This window comes from Perca fluviatilis, chromosome 22 (genome assembly GCF_010015445.1).
Source record: "Perca fluviatilis chromosome 22, GENO_Pfluv_1.0, whole genome shotgun sequence".
NCBI lineage: Eukaryota > Metazoa > Chordata > Actinopteri > Perciformes > Percidae > Perca > Perca fluviatilis.
Window position 1 is genome coordinate 8,244,357 of NC_053133.1, and position 21,452 is coordinate 8,265,808.

At 40.8% G+C, this 21,452-nt stretch overlaps 1 protein-coding gene across 1 annotated transcript in view; it reads left to right on the forward strand.

Moving 5' to 3' along the window:
- Positions 1–21,452, forward strand: part of adarb2 (adenosine deaminase RNA specific B2 (inactive)) — a 223,291-nt gene that overhangs the window by 187,753 nt on the left and 14,086 nt on the right. Inside the window, exons 5-7 of the mRNA XM_039790896.1 lie at positions 14,326–14,494; positions 18,457–18,608; positions 20,448–20,616. Coding sequence (XP_039646830.1) covers positions 14,326–14,494; positions 18,457–18,608; positions 20,448–20,616 — 490 coding nt within the window. The remainder of the gene's footprint in view (positions 1–14,325; positions 14,495–18,456; positions 18,609–20,447; positions 20,617–21,452) is intronic.

Sequence of the window (21,452 nt, forward strand, 5' to 3'; positions counted from 1 at the left end):
GAGAGAGAGATAGGACAAGAATTGGGAAGAGGAAGGAATTCTAGATTGAGAGAGAAATGATAAACTAAGTGGGGGGGGGGGAGCCTCCACTCCATGCTGTACCTTGCACTTGTGGAGGAGAATATACCTTCGTGATGAATTATTGACTATTCAGAGTCTCTGAGGAGAATGACACATGGTAGTGAGTGTCAGTCATCCCCACTGCATGCTGGACTTGCTGTGCTCAGTCAGCTGTGACAGAAGTTCCACATGCCACAGTGGAAACCTTAACTAGATCAGCTTAAAACTTAATCTGAAACCCGACTGAGTGACACTGAAGGAACTGTAAAGAGGAGGAAGCTTCACACTGCTCTTCTCCTGCAGCATGAAACAATAAGTTATTACTAGACATTTATCTTTCATGTTTGGTGTTGGTGCACATTACATCAGGGCCTCCCACACTAACACAACACACACGGACCCATACAGTATGTACGAACCTTGACACACTCCACATCCCTCAGAACACAATATGTGCACTGATGCACACACATAAAGCCCAGGAACGTCTCTCATGAAATTTGCACAAAACAAGTTGTCATGTTTTTTTGATCTGCAGTTTATGAAATACTGTAGAACATTTACGTTTACTTTTTATTTTTGCAGTTGTTTAGCCCTTGTAGACTGTTCACAGTCAAGCCAACTATCCCTAAAAAAACAACAACATCTATGTCAAATGTATTCTGCAGCTTGTATAACTCACTCATTTATGTCAAACTAAGTTAATTATAGAATTTTCGAATTTTTGATTGCGGGGAAAATATAAAAAGAAAACTGTGAAGTGGAATTCACGGTTTAAAGAGCATGTGATGTTATGTGCTCCTATGTGGTGCTCCTTGGTGAGTGTGGGTCCTGGGTCAGCCACCTCCCCTGTAAAACACACTATAGAGCTCAACAGTGTGGTTCCAGAAGTGAAGATCCCATTCATATTCTGCGTAAGGATTTTGATTAGTTGCCATAATGTCTTAACCATCCAAGGTTACCACAAGCTGCAAGATTGTGAAACAGTGGTTTATGTTCCTGTAGAAGCCACAAGTCCGTGAATGAAATCAGCCTTGTTTTAAGAAGAACATGTTTTATTTGGGATGTCATGGAGAACTACTACACTACCCACAATCCAGTCATAAAACACAGGGCTTTCAAGCGCAGGAACGGAGGTTGTGTCCCAGGAGAAGTTAAGGGGAAATTTTGTGTGCCTAACCTTAAATGTCGTCATCGCATGACGATGCCCTTTTGTTGGCTAAACTCAACTGCGCTGACCGTTGAAGGGACCGTCACTTTACGGTGCACTGTACCCGGCTCACAGTCACTTTTTGTCAGCTAAACTCAACTACAACAACCTCTGAAACCACGACCCGACTCACAGTAACCTTTTCTAGGCTAAATGTAACCGTAAAGACTGCAAAACGTAAATGTCATGTGACCGGTGGTCAGGTGACTAGCCGGCGGTTGCCGTAATTTTTTAGCATATTATACGAATTGTTGTGCATACGTTTTCGTACGACATCATACAAACCCGTTCATGAGAATACGTTGCATTGTTACTGTAGCATCCCCGGCTGAATAATTGTCTGGCTCTTTATTTACTGATGATTTAGAAAGCTTTATTGTCCCTTTGTAACATTCCTTACTACAGCTTGAATATCTTGAACCACCATAAGAGCTGAGAAAAACAAAGAACACAACGCCTTTACTTTACATACAGTACATCATGAAGTGTCTCATTTTAACCGTTTTCCCCTTAACTTATTGACAATCTACACTTGAGTGTTTTTATGCTGTATGTATTTAACTTCTAGTATTTTTTAACTCAGACATCAACATAAGTTATAATGAAACATCAAATTAATATATAAAATGCTGCTTCTTTGAAACATTCCTTTACATCCACTTCACTGTAGTATCACTCAATTAACACCGTTTCATGTAACGTTACACAACAGGCACGTAACCAGGCAACGCCAACTACTGGCCAATACGGCAATATGCTAATGTTAGCTTAACTTGCTAGCTTGTACTGTCCAATCTCGGCAAAACCATAAAATGGCACACCACAAAGTAACCCAAGTTACAAACAGTTGTAAAATAAATTAAATGTAAACTAACATACCTTGTGCCTCTAACAGCCAGGTGCTACAACAATATTACTGTATGCCTTTGTTCGACTGCCTTTTCCTTCTCGTTTTGTGGCCGTATATTTACTTCCGGATTCGGAATTTTCAATATAAAAGCATTAGCGTCAGAAAATAACTTAACCAGAGAAACAATATTTGGGTCATTTACAATTAGCTTTTGTCAGACGTTATTCTCAGTCGTTGATGTTAGCTAGCTTAACATGTTATTAGCTGTTGTTGTTAGCCGTTGTTATTAGTCATTGGTGATAGCTTTTGTTGCTTGCTAAGGTGAGGTAGCGGAGCAGGATTGTTTGGTGGGCTAGGCCGCATGCTAGAGCCCTGCACGGGCCAAAAACCCTAGCCCAAAATCCGGCCCTGGTCTGTGGTGTTCAAGCCCCGGCCGACAAATTTTTCAACCCGAGTCCGACCCAAGACCGACGACAATGACTTTAAGCTCCAACTCTCTCTGATGCGCGCTTTCTCAGATACACGCAAAAACACACACACGCTACTAAGAGGTACGTGTATAAGGATGCCTGGAGATTTGAAAAATCAATCAAGTTACGCAGCAGTGCCCGGCCCGAATCAACTCGGCCCGTCTGGACCAGGGCTTGCAGACTTCTACTGCATGTTACCGTTGACAGCAACATTCTAGGTAGCTTAACGTGTTGTTAGCTTATATGTTATTAGGTGATGATCTTAGCTTGTGATGTTACAGAAAGAATGAAGTGAATGCAGCTCGCTTCAGATGGCTGTGTTGAGTGTGTGGGTGCAGGTAAAGAGGGGGTGGTTCTGGGATGCTGGAACACACTTTTGAGCCAGTGAGTCAGTGTTGTGGGCTAACTCAAAGGCAGTTTATGAAAGGGTGCCCACCTGATGATGACTCTGTAGACTTGCCCGCACACTTACACTCATGCACATATTCCTTTTTTCTTGGGAAGATTGGTCAAGGGACTAGTTTCTTATAGCAGAGTGGTTGCTAACCTTTGGCTATTTGTAAGACTGGTGGAACAACAAATACAGTGTTAGTGGCTGGACAACTGAGCAGGCCATGGCATTCAGATTATGCCTATAAAGCCAGTTGGGCCAGCCATTATACTGTAGTTTATCCGAAACAGAATCAATGCAGGTATATGGTCTGGTCATGTAGTTGAGTATCTGCTCTTTACTTGGGTGGGAGAAGGATTCAAAGGCAGTTTAAATGTATGTTACTGTAGGTCAGTGCTGGAGAATGGTGTCACCTGTCAGAGAGCTCAGTAGCTCAGCCTGATACCCACTGCACCTAATGATAGGTCAAACACCATTTTACATTAGCACCTGGCTTCCAAAGTGCTCATCCAACATTTGGCATATTTCAAAATACACTTATACTAAAAGTATCACCATAACGGTGAGAAATAGACCCAAAACTAAGCAGGTGAAGCAGCTATGTTAGATAGATAGACATAAAGTGGAAGCTATGTTACAAAACATAGGTCCTTCATTTTTTGTGGGATAGAATTTAAAAATGACCATACACACAAATGCACACCGGTCTGCACAGAGTCCTGTCACACACAAATCCTTACATACACACACACACAGAGGAGTGTTATCTCCCTGTGTGGCTGCAGGCTGTGTGGATGCAGGGGTCAGTGAGGAGGGATTGGTATCTCTCCTGTCTTTGGAGTGCTGCAGCTCATCAGTTTAGACTTCAGTGGGACTGGCGCTCATCCTGACCTAATCCAATCCCTCTCCTCTCCTCTGCCTCCCAGTAATTGCTTCTGTTTGTATATTAATAGCACACGTTATCTTCAGAGATCCAGACGTAGGGCTGCCAAGTATTCACAGTGAGGCGGCAGCAGCAGCAGTGGCCACCGTCCGGGCACCAAAGACACCAAACTTGACAGGAACACTGGGGAGCCCTGTACTGTTTCTCCGCCCCCTGCCTCCCTCTCTCTCTCTCTCTCTCTCTCTCTCTCTCTATCTCTCTCTGTGTCTCATGCCTCTGCTTTTGCCTCAAGAATTTTAATCAGAGTCCGTCTTTGAACCGTAGACAGACAGCTAACCCCCCACCCTTGCTGGAGTCCCGCCGAGACAGTTGAGCCCCAACCTGAGTGAGATTAGCCTCGCCACCAGGCTGAGAGTTGTGAGACGACCGCCAAAATAAACCGCCAGCACACGTTGTCAAATAGTGTGGAAAATCTCATTGAATCGATCTGAGATAACATTGGGTGTGCAGACATGGTAAACAGTATTCAGATGTGCTCAGAGACATGAAAAATCAGCAACGTCCACATGGAAAATGCTAAATGAAAAGAGCCCCCTTCCTCCTCCTTTCCTTTTTTTTCAAAAACGTGTTTGTTGAATGGGATGAGAGAAGCTTCTTCTGAGGCTTTTTTTATTTAGCAGGGTGGTAAGACTCCAAGTAGGGGAAAATACCACAGGGACTCAAAGAAAGAGATGAGAGCAAAGGGTTTCAAACAAGTTGATTAACAAATGACAGTTAAGTTATGGTTCTAAGTCTGCATATCCATTTTCAAACAGGGATTTTTCTCTACTCTTTATCTGGTTTTTCCGGCTGACGCAAATTTTAACGTTCAATAATCACATCCGGCAACAAAACGGCTTGCTAAGAGGCGGAAAAAAAAACTTAGCAGAGATGTGCCCAGGGTGTGTTGCAGCAGTGAGAGAGATTTTGAAAGCTTCAGCAGCATTTAACAAAGACACCCTTATATGTTCAGAGCGGTTGCCTGTTAACGCTAATAAAGATTCAACAGGGTGCAGTCTCTACTCTCGCCAATTTCTTTTTTTTTTTTCTTTTTCTGCAAGTGCTGAGCATTTTCAGAGATTGTCTGTTATTCAAACGATGCGCATTGGATGACATTCAGTGTAATCATCAAACATCTAGTGATAAAAGAACACCTGAAAGATAGGATGTATGGAGCTCAACCTAAATGGCATATAATAGAGTTTACTAAAAGTTGACCTTGAGAGCTCATTCTGCTTTAGAAGAAACGTTTTAATATCTGCTTCATGGTGCTCAGAGATAATGGGTGGTTTACTAGGAAACATTTTTCACTTTTTTTTTTTTAACCATGGAGAATAAAGGCACTCCGATAATAGCTTTGCAGTGTCTGTCGGTTGCATTTGCCTTGTGTAATTATGGATCACTGTAACGTTCATGGTCATGTCATTTATATGGATTTCTTCTGTTGGACTCCCCCAGTGGTTCCTAATCATGATTGCCAGTAAAGTCTGTTTAACAGTTTTTCCTCACTTTTCACTTGAAATATGTAATTTTTTAATTTTTTGTCGAGGCTTCATCTCTAATATCTTCTACAAACCCCAATTCCAATGAAGTTGGGATGTTGTGTAAAACGTAATTTAAAAACAGAATACAATGATTTGCAAATCCTTATAAAATCCTTTAAAATATTTAATGTTCAAACTTTTTTCTTTTTTTTTGTGCAAATATTAACTCATTTTGAATTTGATGCCTGCAACACGTTCCAAAAAAACTGTGACAGGGGCAACAAAAGTGTGGGAAAGTTGAGGAATGTTTTAGAAACACCTGTTTGATACATTCCACAGGTGAACAGGTTAATTGGAAACAGGTGGGTTCATTATTGGAATTGGGGTTTGTAGATATTTGCATCAGTTGACTATATGTTTCTGCAGTAGTTCAGCTGGAGTTTATCGTATTTGCACAGGTATATCCAGTTTCTTGCAGTACTGGAAAAAGTATTTGGATCCTTTACTCAAGTAAAAATACAACACTGTACAAATACACTGTTAGACTAAAGGTCCTGGATTCAAAATGTTATTTAGTAAAGCGAAACATCAGCACCAAAATGTGCTCAAGTATCAAAAGTAAACATACTCGTTATGCCGAATCGCCCATGTTCTAATAATGCATGATGTTATTGGATTATTATTATGATCTACACAATCACCTGTAGAAAGCATTTTTATGTTGCAGCTGGCCAAGGCAGAGCTTATTTTCTCTATGTATATGATGATTATATTGTGTTTTGCACTGCAAAAAAAATCAAAATTTTAAAAGCAATGAATTATGTACAGTATAATTAAATCCTAAAAGTATGTTTTTAAATAATAAGATCTGCCAGTCTAGTCAGATTATTTGTACCTGTTTCCAATAGAAATCACCTGTTTTCAAGATTTGTTTTTAGAAATATTAAGAATCTTGAAAGAAGACATAATATGGGATTGTTGCACTAATATTAAAAAATAAATGACTTACTGTAAGTTCAATTGTTTTAAGACTCAAAAAGGTGTAAATGACTTGTTAAGATGGATTGTGTGCAGTATGTTATACGTTAATCTACTAAAATACCAGGAGCTGTCAAATAAATGCAGTAAAGTAAAAAAAGTGCATTATTAATTTAAGGAATTCAGTGGAGCAGACAAAGTAACTACAATGGAAATACTCAAGTAAATTACCTGGAAAGTATACATAAGCACTTTGACCACTGGATTCTTCCCACAGTCCAAAGACATGTGTCAGCTGTAGGAATACTTACTGATCCAAGGCCGTCTCCTCAGGACTGGACTTGGTCCCTGGGTGCTGCAGTATGGCTGCCCACTGCTACTAAATAGTAAAATCCAAATGACACATTTTCACATGAGGAATAACTTGACCATGGAAGACTTTATACATTATTGGGTTGGGATTCCTGCCTATTTTTAGTGGATCTCCACATGTGTGGATCATTTTTTATTTTAAAATTATTTTGTGGCCATTTTAGGCCTTTATTTATTATAGGACAGCTTAAGACATGAAAGGGGAGAGAGAGGGGGAATGACATGCAGCAAAGGGCCGCAGGTTGGAGTCGAACCCCCAGCTGCTGCATCAAGGAGTAAACCCCTATACAGGGTGGCTGTGGCTCAGGTGGTAAGAGCCTACCAATCGGAGTGTTGGTGGTTCAATCCCTGGCTCTTCAGTTCTATGTCAAAATGTCCTTAAGACACTGAACCCCACATTTTTCCAGATGCTGCGCCATCGGAGTGTAAATGGGTGTGAACGTTTATCTGATGAGCAGGTGGCACATTGTACGGCAGCCTGGGCCACAGTGTATGAATGCGTGTGAATGGTGAATGGTTCCTGTACTACTGTATGTTAAAGTGCTTTAAGTAGTCGTTAAGACTAGAAAAGCGCTATATAAATACAGTCCATCCATTGACATGGTGAGCTATCCAGCAGCCCAAGTGTGGATATTTGTTGTCCTTATTAGCATTTATTAGCATTCCTTTGGTACACTACTTGTTTAAGTATGTTACATGCCCTTAACACCCTAAAATTGAAAACAGCATCATCTCAATAAAACTGAGTTTTCTTTTCCATGATGATAAGGAAAAATCCAGGGAAGCTTTAGTAGCGTGTGTGAAAAATGAAAAGGGGCGCTCCTTCACTTTTACACATGATGTTCAATTAACACGTCATGAAGAGAGTACTATTCAGCCTGCAAAAACTGTTTTATAACCTATTCTGTAGCTCTCCAGGGAGCTTCCCAGCATTAAGGTGAGGCTGTCTGGTCGAACAGCCTAAACGGCTGTCTCACAGTCTGCTGCAGCGCTGTGTAATGCAGTGTGATGCAGCCTGGTGGTGAGAGGCCATTTTGCCAACATGCAGACAGAGCAAGTAGTGAACCAGGGTTGTGTGGTGAAGGCAATGCAACATTAGGCAGAAAAACAGAAGTAATACATATGCTGTTGCTGTTTGATAAATATGATGACTTTAGATTCTAACGTAAGAAAACAAAACCGCTTCAGAGCTGTGCTGTCGGAGCAAAGGGAACGCTGAGCTCACAGCAAATGTTTCAACCCCCTGGCATCAAAGGTCAGCCAGTTGAGCTGGTCGAAGTTTTTAAATGCCTTGCTGACTCCGTACAAGAAAGCCCCAGCAGCGCCTCCACCTGCTGAGGAAGCTCAGAGCTTTTTTGTGTCAGCAAGGACGTTTTAACTGTGGTTCGCTGGTCACTCATTGAATCCATACTCACTTTCACTTTTCCCAAAGCCCCCTAACAGAACTATACACCCGGTCAGTGCTCAGGAAAGACACTACAATCACACAGGATCTCACCCACCTCCTCCACCAATCCTTTCAGTTACTGCCATCAGGTCGGCATTACAAAGTCCCGTTTGCACGGAAAAACATATACAAAAAATCCTTCATCCCGACTGCCATCACCACACTGAAAGGTCACACATAGGCAACATATACCACTCCATTCAGTCTTTTTATTGCACTGTTTTGCATGTAGCACTGTTTGTATTGTCAATGTTTTTGTACTGTTTTTATATGGATTTTATATGGATTTTTTACATGGATTTTATGCCATTTGAGCCTGCCCTGTCAAAGACTAATTTACGTCACTCATGACAGACAATAGTTTTTCTTATCTTATCTTAACATATTTCCTGTTTTACCTTAAAAGCTAATGCTTAGTCTTTTGTTTTCAGACCAGAGACCAATATGGTCGTAATGTCCTGCTTTGTTAAAGGAGAAACAAGGCTGCATTTCGTGACTCAGTGGCACAAGGGGCAATCAATGGCACCCAGTGCAGGTGAGCAGGACATAGTTCTTTGACACAGTCGGAGGCAGGGGAAGAATACACTTAGTCCCAGGTGTTGACATCAGTCGTGACCAAAAAAAAAAGTACCTCACTTCCTTTTTTTAAATGCAGTATGACTATGCCACAGCACTCGAGACCAGCCGCAAAAGCTTCTCTCAGGAGGAAACCTGAATTTAATGTAGATTTAAAAAAAGTTACACTGGCCAACTTAGCCATAAACAAAGGTGGGTAATATCTTGAATATGCCAATCACTTGAATATGAGTGCAATTTGCTCACACTTTTGACCTGGTCGGGAGGCAAAATTCCCTTTTATTATTTGACAGGGAAATTGCACTGCTTTGCTTGATTGTTACAACTCCCCCTACCTTATTTCCCCCTCCACTCCACAGTTCAGGAGCAGTCATCAAAATAGAGTGTTAAATGAATACCTACTGTATGTGACCTCTCTTCCATGTGCTGTCACAAAGTGTGTTTACCTCCTCAGTTGCCATAGTGAGGCGGTGTGTGCTTTGTCTTCCTGTTAAGGTCCGTTGACAGTATTGTGCACTGAACAGTATAGTGCAGTTGCCATAGTGAGTAGTTCCACGTCTCAGTCTGTGATGTACATGCTTTTTGACAGTGCTGTTATCCTGGGGTGTGACATCTTTGAATCACCAGTAACAGATGTATTTGTGTGTGAAGAGAGCCTCAGGCCTTTGACTCCACTCTACCTTGTTCCTTTTGACCCTCTCTTTTTGTATTTCTGTGATGCAGCTGATTATTCCTGGTTTTAAAAACAGCACACTGCCTGTGGTGCTCTCTATCACTTCTGTGTGTGCGTCGCTCTCTTTTTTCCTCTCTCACTGTCTCTCTCTCTCTCTCTCTCTCTCCATCTTCCATTCATCTCTCCTCCTCCTCTCCTCTCTCCTGCAAACTGAAGGCAACCTCAGTGCCAATTTCATGGCAGGGTAGTGAGCAGCGCAGCAGAAATTATCCACTGCAAAATTGATCTAAACAATCGCGAAGTGGAACGGCAAGGAAAAGCAGGAGAATGAAATTGGTTGAGTCTGTTACCTTTTTAGAACTTGCTTTATCACCGAGGAGGAATTGGGGTGCATTGCTTAAAGGGAAGGCCAATAGTTGAACTCATGATATAGAGATTTTTTTATGGTGCTGTGTACAGTCGTAAATATTGTATGTTTTCTGCGCAGAAGGTTTAACTTGTTTTTTTTTCCAGACATTAATTTACTCTTTCACAACCAAAGGTGCTAAAAAAAAGATGCTTTGATACTTTGATCAAAGTGTTGTTTTACTAATTATTATCTCAGTGTTTACACATTTGATTAATCACTACACACCGCAGCATACACAGGATGATGTGTTTCTGAAGCTGTGTATACAGTATATAAATAATTCTGTTAATGAGCTGTTTGCACCCCAACAAAGGCGCGATGCTAAATCATACTTTTTTGGAACTCAGTATCCTCAATTCTTGCTTTGGACAATGTCTTAACATTTGATTTATACAATGGATAAATCCAAATCCAGAAAACAAATCTGGCTCTTATCATTTAATGGATTTGTTTTGGTTTTCTTTTAGAGTTTTAGAGATTCTCTTTGAAGAAACATCCGTCTTAACCATTAAAAAAGTAAGCTGCTATAACCAATATTTCTATATTAACAATGGATCCCATGACTACTTGTATATGAAAGGTCTCCCTTGTTAGTGATGAACCCACATATAATCATCACCCTGGCCGACTCTACAGTTCCCTTCAACTCTACGAAGCATTTTAGCGTCTTTTAGTTCATTGTTTTGGTTTTCAAGCCCGCAACTTTATTGTTTTGGTTTAATCAAACCACTCTTATTAGTGTTGTTTTTAGCCGCAGCTGCAGCTTCTTTCGGTAAAAAAACTCTAAACAGCCACTGTATGCTAACTGCCCAGCACTAAAGAACAGACAGACTAGCTGATAAACATATGGGAGCATTTAGCAGCTAAATGCCAGATATTTACCTTGGCAGAGACCAAAAACAGAGCTAAAATAGTACCAGGTGTCCAAAACATGTCTCTCAATGAATGCTAATGTTGCTCCATAACTGCTGGGTGTCTAAATATGCAACTGTAGTGTAGTACTTTAAGTTACACCAACATAATAACTTGCCGATGAAATTGTTTGATTCATTTTGTGCGTCAATGACTTGAAACACGAAGAAATAAGGCAGATCATTCCTCTACTCTTTGGAAAACAAGTATAATTATTATTACTACTGCGACTACTATTACTACTTATTTCTACTGGCAAAAATAGGATGAGAAAGGTTCTACTTACTAGACATTAAGGTTTACTTTGATGTTGTTACACTTGATCGAAATAGTACAGTACATTCATTTGAGATTTTTAAAGTCCATACAACATAGTTTAAGTTTTCTGCTGTAGTTTCTAGAGTAAAAGTTGAACTTATTCCAACCTACCTTAGACTTTCCTTTCTTCTCTATGCTCTTTTTTTCCTCAACCTGCCACACACACACACCACACACACTCCTCCCTCCCTTAACTTTTTCCTCCCTTGCCCTCCTTCCCATTCCTCATCAGTGGAGGTGTCAGGACTCTCCCGCCGCAGTGCCATCTGGGCCAAGGCTGATAAAAGCTCATGTGCCGGGCCGGCGGTGCCTGCAGGTCTGCCTGAAACCAGCGAAGCCTGACTTTCAGAGGCGATGGGAGAGATTTGTGGCATGGCATGCCGTTAACGTGCTGATCCAGCCTCTTTCCCCCCACTGCACCACCTCTGTCTATCTGTCAGTCAGTCAGGCTCTCACATGGCCCTGCACTGGCCTGAATCCTCACTGAGAAAAGCGTATTTTTCTCAAAGGAAAACCAACACGAGACAGGATAACTTTGTGATCTGTGATCTCTCTCATAGCATTTGCTTCATGTCTCACGTTGAGAATGCCGCTACAGTCACCTCTTTAGAAGCTTCTATCATGCTGTCCAAACAGAATTGGGTGGAACCAAGGCCCCAAGTGTCAGGGAGGGGAAAGACCATTCCCCCATAAATCTGTCTGACAAGGCACCAGTACTCATTCACAAACCTCAAGCTAGACTTCCAGATAGGTAGCAAGTAGGCCTGGGCAATATATCGATATTATACCGATATCTGAGACTAGATATTGTCTTAGATTTTGGATATCGTAGTATCGTAATATGACACAAGTGTTGTCTTTCCCAGGTTTTAAAGGCTACATGACAGTAAAGTGATGTCATTTTCTGAACTTACCAGACTGTTCTAGCTGTTCTATTATTTGCCTTTACCCACTTTGTCATTCGTCATTATATCAACATTACTGATGATTATTTATCAAAAACTCATTGTGTAAATATTTTGTGAAAGCCCAAATTTTTAGACCTACAATACCGCCCCAAGATCGCTATCGAGGTATAAAAGTAAAAATCCAAATCTCCATTTCGCCGCAGCTACCTACCTACTACCGACCTTTAATGAAGGTTTCCACAAAACCCAACACAAGACTGTGGTAAATATCCAGTTTGGAAACATGCCCAAGCAATCTTTGAGTTCCTAATGAAGCGAACCTACTGTACCGGTTTCTCCCTCAAGATGCTTAATTACTGCATGGCACAGCCCCTACCAGGAGCTGGGAAATCTCTCGGAAAATCAGGTGCCTGGTACTTTCCTAGGAATTTTAAATACCTCAAGGTCAGTCAGTCAGTGAGTCAGGGATGGTCCGACAGAGACATCCCAGGGGGTCTGTCTTTGGTGCAGCTGTCACAAGGATGCAAAACAGTAGAAAAAGAGGGATGATGAGTTTTGTGAAAATGTGCATGCCATCACTCCTGTGGTTCAATGCTAAACCTTTGACAGACACCCCTAATGCCCCTTTTAGGGCACCGATTCCCATGGATCCATGGTATATAAAGAAAATATTTTTCCTGCAGGAAGGCCACCGGAGTGACCAACCTGCTTCCAGTTCGTTTAGGTGGAAGAAGCAGCAGGCCTGATAGACTCCTTTGATGTGGAGAGAAAGTCTGGTTCCTTGCTGTGTATTCAAGGCCTTTGTGATTGGCTCACTACATTAGATGTATGAATGCCTATATCTGCATCGCAGTATACCACCCACAGAGGACACATCAGGGATGTATCTAGTCCTCCAAAGGTATTAGGAAAATGTACTGAGGCAGGAGAAAGGCCACTCAGGTAGCTCTAGATCCTTGTGGCTACATGTGTCAGTGATTGGCTCATTGCAGGACTCTTAAAGCAACCATAAAGTCACACAGATCATCTGTTGAACTTGGGTTTCAGAGTAAATATGGAAAAAAGAGTCCTTCCTCCTTTACTGGCTTTAGACTCGGCAAATGCATCTCTTATCCAAGATTACATGTTTTAGCCTGGAAAAGTCCTCGAGGCAACTGTAGCTCTATTTTCTAAAATACATAAGTTAGACCGTCTCTGCATACAAAAATGAGTTAGGAATATGAATGAGAAGGTGTGGTGCCAGCCCTGTTTATAGGTGGAGGGTCTCTTTCCTCCCTCACTCCTTGGAGCTAGCTAATCCTGGCTGGTGTGGTTTGATAGGAGCTTCTGAAGAGACGCTCACTCATGCTACTCAGAGAACTGTGGTTATGGAAATAACCCAAAGTTATCTGGCAGAATGACCTGTTTACTCTCTTCTCCTCTTATGTCTTCCTTTTCGTTTCCCCGTGTGAGCAAATGGAACTCTTCCACCTTGTCTGATCAAGTTACAGATATGACCATCTTCAGTCTGAGGCCTATTTTTCCATCCACCCATCGCTGTTAATGCTTTTATTGTAATGGTTTTATTTTATTTCCGTTTGATTTATATTTTCTTATCTTTTTACTTTTATTGTATGCTACTTTGCTCTAAAATACTTGCCATGATGTGAAAATGTTTTATACAAAGTATTGTTCGGACATTTTTTGGACGATTATACCAAATGTATATTTATTTTGCTCTTAGGCCAAGTTGGAAATGTCTAAAAGTGTTAAAATGTGCAAAGGTGTAGAGTGTTTATTATTATTGCATCCATTATCCAATATTTAATTCTTAAACCTGGAAAAGTCCTTGTCTCATCTGTAGCTCAATTTTCTAAAATACATAAGTTAGGATGTCTCTTCCCCCATACAAAAATACGGGATAGATAAAAGATGTCTGGCTATTTCTGTATGATTTCTGAAGCAAACATGTGTTTGGAGTTCCACATGTTATTTATTGTATCATGTCCTCTTCCAAAATGAGTCTTTATCCCATATGCATAAATATAATACAGAGAAATATTAATTCCATTTTTAGTTTGAGCACCCATGCTTTTCACCTTTGGCCACCTTACTGTTGGATTCTTGTTGTTAATTTGAGCAATCTAAGCCATGTAAGTCTGTTTTCTTCCTTTGTAAATGTCAGTGTGTTCTTGGACTTCTTTCTTAACGATTAATGAAAATGTCTCCTATGGACAGAAAGGTGAGGAAGGGCACGGATTAAATGGTAAACACTTGAGGGCTACTATAAAACTTTTGGATTATGGAATCAATGTAGTCAACCGATCGTATCACAAGCAAACTATGTGTCTGTAATTGTTCAACAGGCTTGGACCTGAGGCACGCCCAGGTGGTGGCGTTATCCACGGGCACCAAGTGTATCAACGGGGAGTATCTGAGTGACCAGGGACAAGTGGTCAATGACTGTCACGCTGAAATCACGGCCCGCAGAGCCCTGCTACGCTTCCTCTACTCTCAACTTGAACTCTTCTTGAGGTAATAGATTTATCTTCTGCTATATCTTTAAGACACCAAGACATACTGTACTTACATTTTCATACTTTTTTGGGCATTTTAGGTCTTTATTTGACAGGACAGCTGAAGACATGAAAGGGGAGAGAGAGGGGGAATGACATGCAGCAAAGGGCCGCAGGTTGGAATTGAACCCGGGCCCGCTGCGTCAAGGAGTAAACCTCCTCTATATACAGTACAGGCCAAAAGTTTGGACACACCTTCTCATTCAATGAGTTTTCTTTATTTTCATGACTATTTACATTGTAGATTCTCACTGAAGGCCTCAAATCTATGAATGAACACATTATGGAATTATGTACTTAACAAAAAAGGGTGAAATAACTGAAAACATGTCTTATATTTTAGATTCTTCAAAGTAGCCACCCTTTGATTTTTTTGATAACTCTGCAAACCCTTGGTTTTCTCTCAATGAGCTTCATGAGGTAGTCACCTGAAATGGTTTTCACTTCACAGGTGTGCCTTGTCAGGGTTAATTAGTGGAATTTTTTCCCTTATTAATAAAAATAATATTAAATATATAAATAATATATATTGTTAAGTACATAATTCCATATGTGTTCATTCATAGTTTTGATGCCTTCAGTGAAAATAGTCATGAAAATAAAAGGAAACGCATTTGAATGAGAAGGTGTGTCCAAACTTTTGGCCTGTACTGTATGGGCCCCCGCCCTACCAACTGAGCCATCTGGGCGCCCGGCATTTACATTCTTAATCCCCAAAAACAAAACTCAATAATGCTGGCTGTTACTAATTGATTGGTAGTCTGGAAAACTGGCTTATTATTGAAAAATCAATCGCCTTCATCTCATGCTTCTTTGCTGACCATATACATGAAAACTAACTCTTTTTTTAGCCAAAAAATATATTTCTCAAATTATGGATTCTTTAGTTTTAACTCTGAAATTAATTAAATGATTACACTGAATGTTTGTGTGGAAGTTTGGCCCATTGATTATCCTAACCAATGTGAGAAGGAGATTGGCCTAAAATCATCATCTAATGTGGATGTTTACGTAAAAAGCATAGACTTTAAAAATGATGGACGTACAGTAGCATCAATGACATCACCCATTGGTTTGTGCACTCCGTTTTTGTTGTTGTTGCGTTCTAACATTGCTACACCTTCACACATCCATGCACTACACAAATGTGCTATAAGTTTATCAGTAATGTGTGTAGCAATGTTAGAACGCAAAAGTAACTAAACCAAACAAACCAAGCAACCTTGAGGAGGGAGAGAGAAAGAGTGACTGCCCAGGCACTCCTATTTATGGACATATGAGCATTCAATTCATCCAGGTGTCAAACATCAGTACTTATTAGCCAACCCCCAGATTCCCGGCAACCAAAGGGACTTAATAGGTCTTGAGGCCTAGGAGCTGTCACAACTGCTAAGCCCTGCTACGTCCTGCTATGCCCTGCAGTGCCCTGCTACGCCGTGAACTACTACAACTCCTATTTCTAGTCATAGTTCCATTGTCTTTATTGTGACTATAATTGCCACTGTTCATCACACCCCCAACCGGCACCGTCAGACACCGCCTATCCAGAGCCTGGGTCTGACCGAGGTTTCTCCCTAAAAGGAAGTTTTCCTCACCACTCGAGGTTTCTGCCTTAAAGGAAGTTTTTCCTCGCCACTGTCACACTAAATGCTTGCACTTGGGGGAATCACTGGACTTGTTGGGTCTTTGCAAATTATAGAGTGTGGTGTAGACCTACTCTATCTGTAAAGTGTCTTGAGATAACTCTTGTTATGATTTGATACTATAAAGAAAATTGAATAGAATTGGTTCAGCTCAGGGTCTCAATGGCCTATTTGTTTTTTAGCACTTTTTAAAATGTATCTACTTTGTGTGCCTTTGCAACCTGTACAGCATGCTCTGATGCACAAAAACTCACCAGGATATTTACCACTATTACAGTAAGTAGGGATCGACCCATACTGGTTTTTCAAGGCCGATATCGATACCAATAAAGATTATTAGTAGTAAATGAAACCAGTAACCGATATTTGGAAAAGATATGCATTTACAGTGAAAATTAAAATATTTTAAGTCAAAATTAATATTTTGGAATGTTACAAACTCCCACACAAAACTTTGTTTAAATGCTTTAAGCAATTATTTAATAAATGAGAAACTTTCAACACAATACCCAGTAACAGATAGTCAGATAGTGTTGTGGTCGGGACATTAAGTCAGACTCAGTGGTGAGTGAAACTGAAGCAGAGGGACAGACACAGAGCTGTAGCCGAGCCAAACTAGCGCACTTTTTAATGAATTAACTTTATCGGTTATCAGGCAAATAAAACGGAGATACAGATAATCTGCAAACTGTCAAAAAATGGCCCGATAATCAGACAGGGCCGATAATCGGTCTATCCCTAGTATTAAGAGACGATCTTGATGAGTTTTGACTCCTAACTGCCTCCAGTGCATAAGCATATATTATGTTTTTGTGCTCCCTGAGGAACTTGATAGCAAGGCTGATTCATCAGATTAGGGGCTAGAAGTCTAGATCGTTGAATGTCATATTTGCATACACAGCACTGACTTTTTGTCTTAGCACAATGCTGAATGGCAGGTACAGAGACTTTGCAGCTGAGTAAAATGGCTAATGGGGAAGATAACTCATAATGAAATGGCCAAACAAAATGCCAGAACTTCCATATTCACCCTCAGTGAAAGGACATCGAAGACGGAGGAGAGGTTATATAAAGAGTACAGCCGTGCTTTGCATTGAGATGCATAGTCTAAATATACTTTGTGTTCGTGCTAATGTGTGTGTGAGTGATGAAAGCCTTATTCCTGCTCAGAGCAGAAACAGTGACCCAGATTTTAAAGTTAGATGATGTGTCACCTAGTCTATATCCACGACGTTCCACTTCCGGGATCGCTCCGGTGCAGCAGAAAATTCCGCGAATGCATGTCTTTTCGCCGATGTCCGTTACCTTCCACTTTCTTTGTGTTGGCATTTTAAACTCTGGTGGATTTGTGAGGACTATAGTTAACTGCTCCTCAGATCTCTGCAGGGTAAATCCAGACAGCTAGCTAGACTATCTGTCCAATCGGAGTTTTCTGTTGCACGACTAAAACAACCTTTGAATGTACACACGTTCCACCAAAACAAGTTCCTTCTCGAGGCTGTTTTGCAGAGGCACCGTTGCTCCGTGCGGCGCATAGCGTTGCCAAAGACGATTGTGATTGGTTTAAAGAAATGCTAATAAACCAGAGCACGTTTTTCTCCCATCTCGGACTGCTGTGTGGACTATCCAGACCTTCCTGCGCAGCGCTGTGGAGGAAGGTCTGGCAAAGTGAGACTAAACTCTTTTTAAAACATGAACAAACATGAAGAAACATGAACAATGAACGCCACAGAACTTTCTTTTATTATCCAGTTTAACCGAAAAAGAACATAAATGAACTACTTTAAAGTAGATTTTATTCTGAGATAAATTACGTGGTATTGGATCGGTGCATAAGCTCCAGTACTTTCCGATACCAGCATTTTAGGCAGTATCGGAGGCTTTTCAGATGTTGGTATAGGAACATCTCTAGCTGTAATGTATTCTTGAATGTTTGTTTTATATTCAGCCAGTATTTTAACCCAGCCAATTCTTAAGTTGACTTTCATGGTGACACTTTCACGACTCAAATGCAAAGCATGTACAGAGCACAAGTTAAACTCACTCTCAGTGTTTCCCCTGAGACATTTGGACAGCCTGAGTAATGTCGGTCTGACAGCAGGAGAATGGACTGTGGTCAGAGAGAGAGGGCCAGTGTCCATCTCTCTCCATCCCTGCCTCACTTCATCATTGGAAACAAAAAGTGGAAATCTATTTCCTATGCTGTGATGAATGCTGCTACCTTTCTCATCAGTCTCCCTTGTACTTGTTGTTTTTCTTTGCCTTTTTTTTCCTAAAGTAAAAGGCCAGAGGACTGGGAGGAGTCGATATTTGTGCGGCACAAGGAGTGCGGCTACATGTTGAGAGACAACGTCCATTTCCACATGTACATCAGCACGTCGCCGTGTGGGGACGGGAGGCTCAACTCGCCCTATGAAATCACCACTGACTGTAAGACACCAGGCCTTTCTTTCTTTTGTTTTACATAGGTTGACAATACCGAAAAGAGATCAAAATAAAGCAATTTTTTTTTTTAATCCATCCATGCATTTCTTTGTAATGTTATTGCAGTCATTTTCTCTTCATTATCTCATTCTCTCAGTCAGTCTCTCAGGTTTATAGAGAGATCATTTTTTCTGGCAGCTATTCTGAAAGCCACTGCTCTGCTTTTTTTTTCTCTCCAGACACTTTATGTCAGGAAGCTGGCATCCTTTTCATGTCACATCCCGTCTATGGCCTCTTTCAGCCATGTCTTTCAGCCGTGTGCTGACTAGATGACATTTTATTGCTTACCCACTGAAAATAAATTGTATATTCATTCACACGGTTTGCCCAGCATTTTTTTTTTGGTGGCCTACGAGTTCAGAAATGGAATCTGGACTGCAGTTTCCATCAGTAGAATGTATATATCGCCCCCATCCTTTCATCACAGACTGAAGCTGCTATTCAGCTCTATGAATAAACGCTACAGTGCAGTGCATGGCGAGATTGTCATGAAAACCAGTAAGGATGGAAAGAGAGAGGGAGAAGAGATGACGCTGTCATTGCGGAAGCCTTTGAACTTGACGTTCTTTGGTCATTAAACCTCTTAAATCTTCTGCAGTGCGCTCTCAGAGATTAGAAAATTACTTAGTACCTTTTCCTGACTGTTCTTAAACATTTCTGAGCTGTAAGTCAGAGCTTAATTTTTAGCTTCACATCCGCCGAAGCAACAGCCATGGAGGAAGAGAGAAGGAAGAATTTAAGCCTAGAGGAACGAGAGGTTATTAAAACAGAAGCGGTGAATGTTTACGTACACTTGGTCACCTTATTAGGGAGATATCCATATTGTAATTTTACTGAAAGCAAGAAAAAACGATATAATGTATCCAGTGCTTCTGTTTCAATGTTTCCTTCTTCCTGAAAGTGTGGAGTTGTCTTTTTCTGATACTATGCGGACCTTTTATGAATAACATATTTAGGAAAAGTTGCACCCGTACAGGTCATGCTGCCTTGTAGGCCCACAGGAAACCACATGAAAGTGGTTTAAACAGATTGAGAGCCTGTGCTCTCACTAACAGGGTTTCAAAGACGAGGTTGGTACTGTTGGTTATTTTTACAGTACAACGTCACACCGTGCCTAATATTAACCGTCTGAATTTCATCTAGGGTGCACCCCCCTTTGCTAAAGCCAGCAAAATGGTTCCTTCACCTTCCTTCCAAACCACAGGCTGCTCCGTACATCCAGTCAAATGCTTACTTCATTAACAATTAGACAGTCAACGGTCCCAAGATAATACATTTAATTCCGTAAATGAAGCTATTAACCTCATTTAAACTTTTGCTTTGAAAGGAATTGCAATGTTTGTCTTTCACTGGAAACTGTACCTGTCATCTTATTAAAATATATATAAAAGTACTCCTTTATTGGCTGACAATAAAATTGGATAAACATTCATCTTTTCTAATTACATGGAGCTAGTTGCACGTGAACACCAATAATTAGTAACTGAGAACATCCCTAATTAGGCAGAGAATGGAACACTTGAGAGCGAATGCGTACTACATAATGGATCGTTTTCTATAAAATATTAGACTGTTTCCAGCCTATTTTACCTGCTGTCTTTCTGACCTGGTGCATTTTCAGTAAATGTGATTAGAAGTCTACAAAATGAATCTTGGCTGCTGATTAGATCTGAAACGGCTTTGTGTTATTTAGAAATAACGGACTTCATTAATAGCTAATTGAATTGGCTGTCCAGCAAAGCCGTGTAATAAGAAATGACATAATGTAATGTGTTGCGTTGGCAGTGCACAGCAGCAGACACCTCATGAGAAAGCACCGCAGCCACCTGCGGACCAAAATCGAGTCAGGCGAGGGGACGGTGCCGGTGCGATGTCGGGGGCCCATCCAGACGTGGGACGGCGTCTTACAGGGCGAGCAGCTCATCACCATGTCCTGCACCGACAAGATCACCAGGTCAGTGCTGTCGGATGTTACCTCTGCATCTAAAAAGCTCCTACTGTCTGGGTTTAGGGTTGCATTTTTATTTATTTTTTTTTATTTTTTTGGGGCACTTTTTGTTCAAAATCAAAACTCTCCCTTTATAGTCTGTCTCATTTCACTTGTTGATTTTGTTATCTGTCAAGTGGGTCAAACTAAATTGGACAAATATCTTGTATGTACTGCTGCCATACTGAATATCCTGCAAACGATCTCTTTTAGCGAGTTTAAAATGAAAATCAAATATGATTTTTTTTGTCAAATAAAATGCTATCCTTGCTGTCTTTTGCTGACATCAAGCCGGTTGGATATTTGATTGGCCTTGACCAACTGCCACTTTGCTTGTTTGAAAGCCATGATGTGTCTCTCTCATGGGTGTGTCAAATTCTCTGGGCGGGCAAAGCAGAGAAAGGGGAGGTAACCTTGCTCCTTATGACCTCATAAGGAGAAGATTCCAGATCGGCCCATCTGAGCTTTCATTTTCTCAAAGGCAGAGCAGGATACCCAGGGCTCGGTTTACACCTATCACCATTTCTAGCCACTGGGGGACCATAGACAGCCTGGGGGAACGCATATTAATGTTAAAAAACCTCATAAAGTGAAATTTTCATACCATGGGACCTTTAACTCAGACTTTACTGTATATTTTGTTTGTGTGCAACATTTTCTTTTCTTAATGCAAAGAAAACAATATAATTTTAAATATAATTTTCTCATTTCCAATCCCACTACTACTGAGCATTGAAGTTATTAGTGCAGGAGTTGTGTTGATTTAGTTGTAAAAGTCACAAGATAACCCAAAATAAAAATCC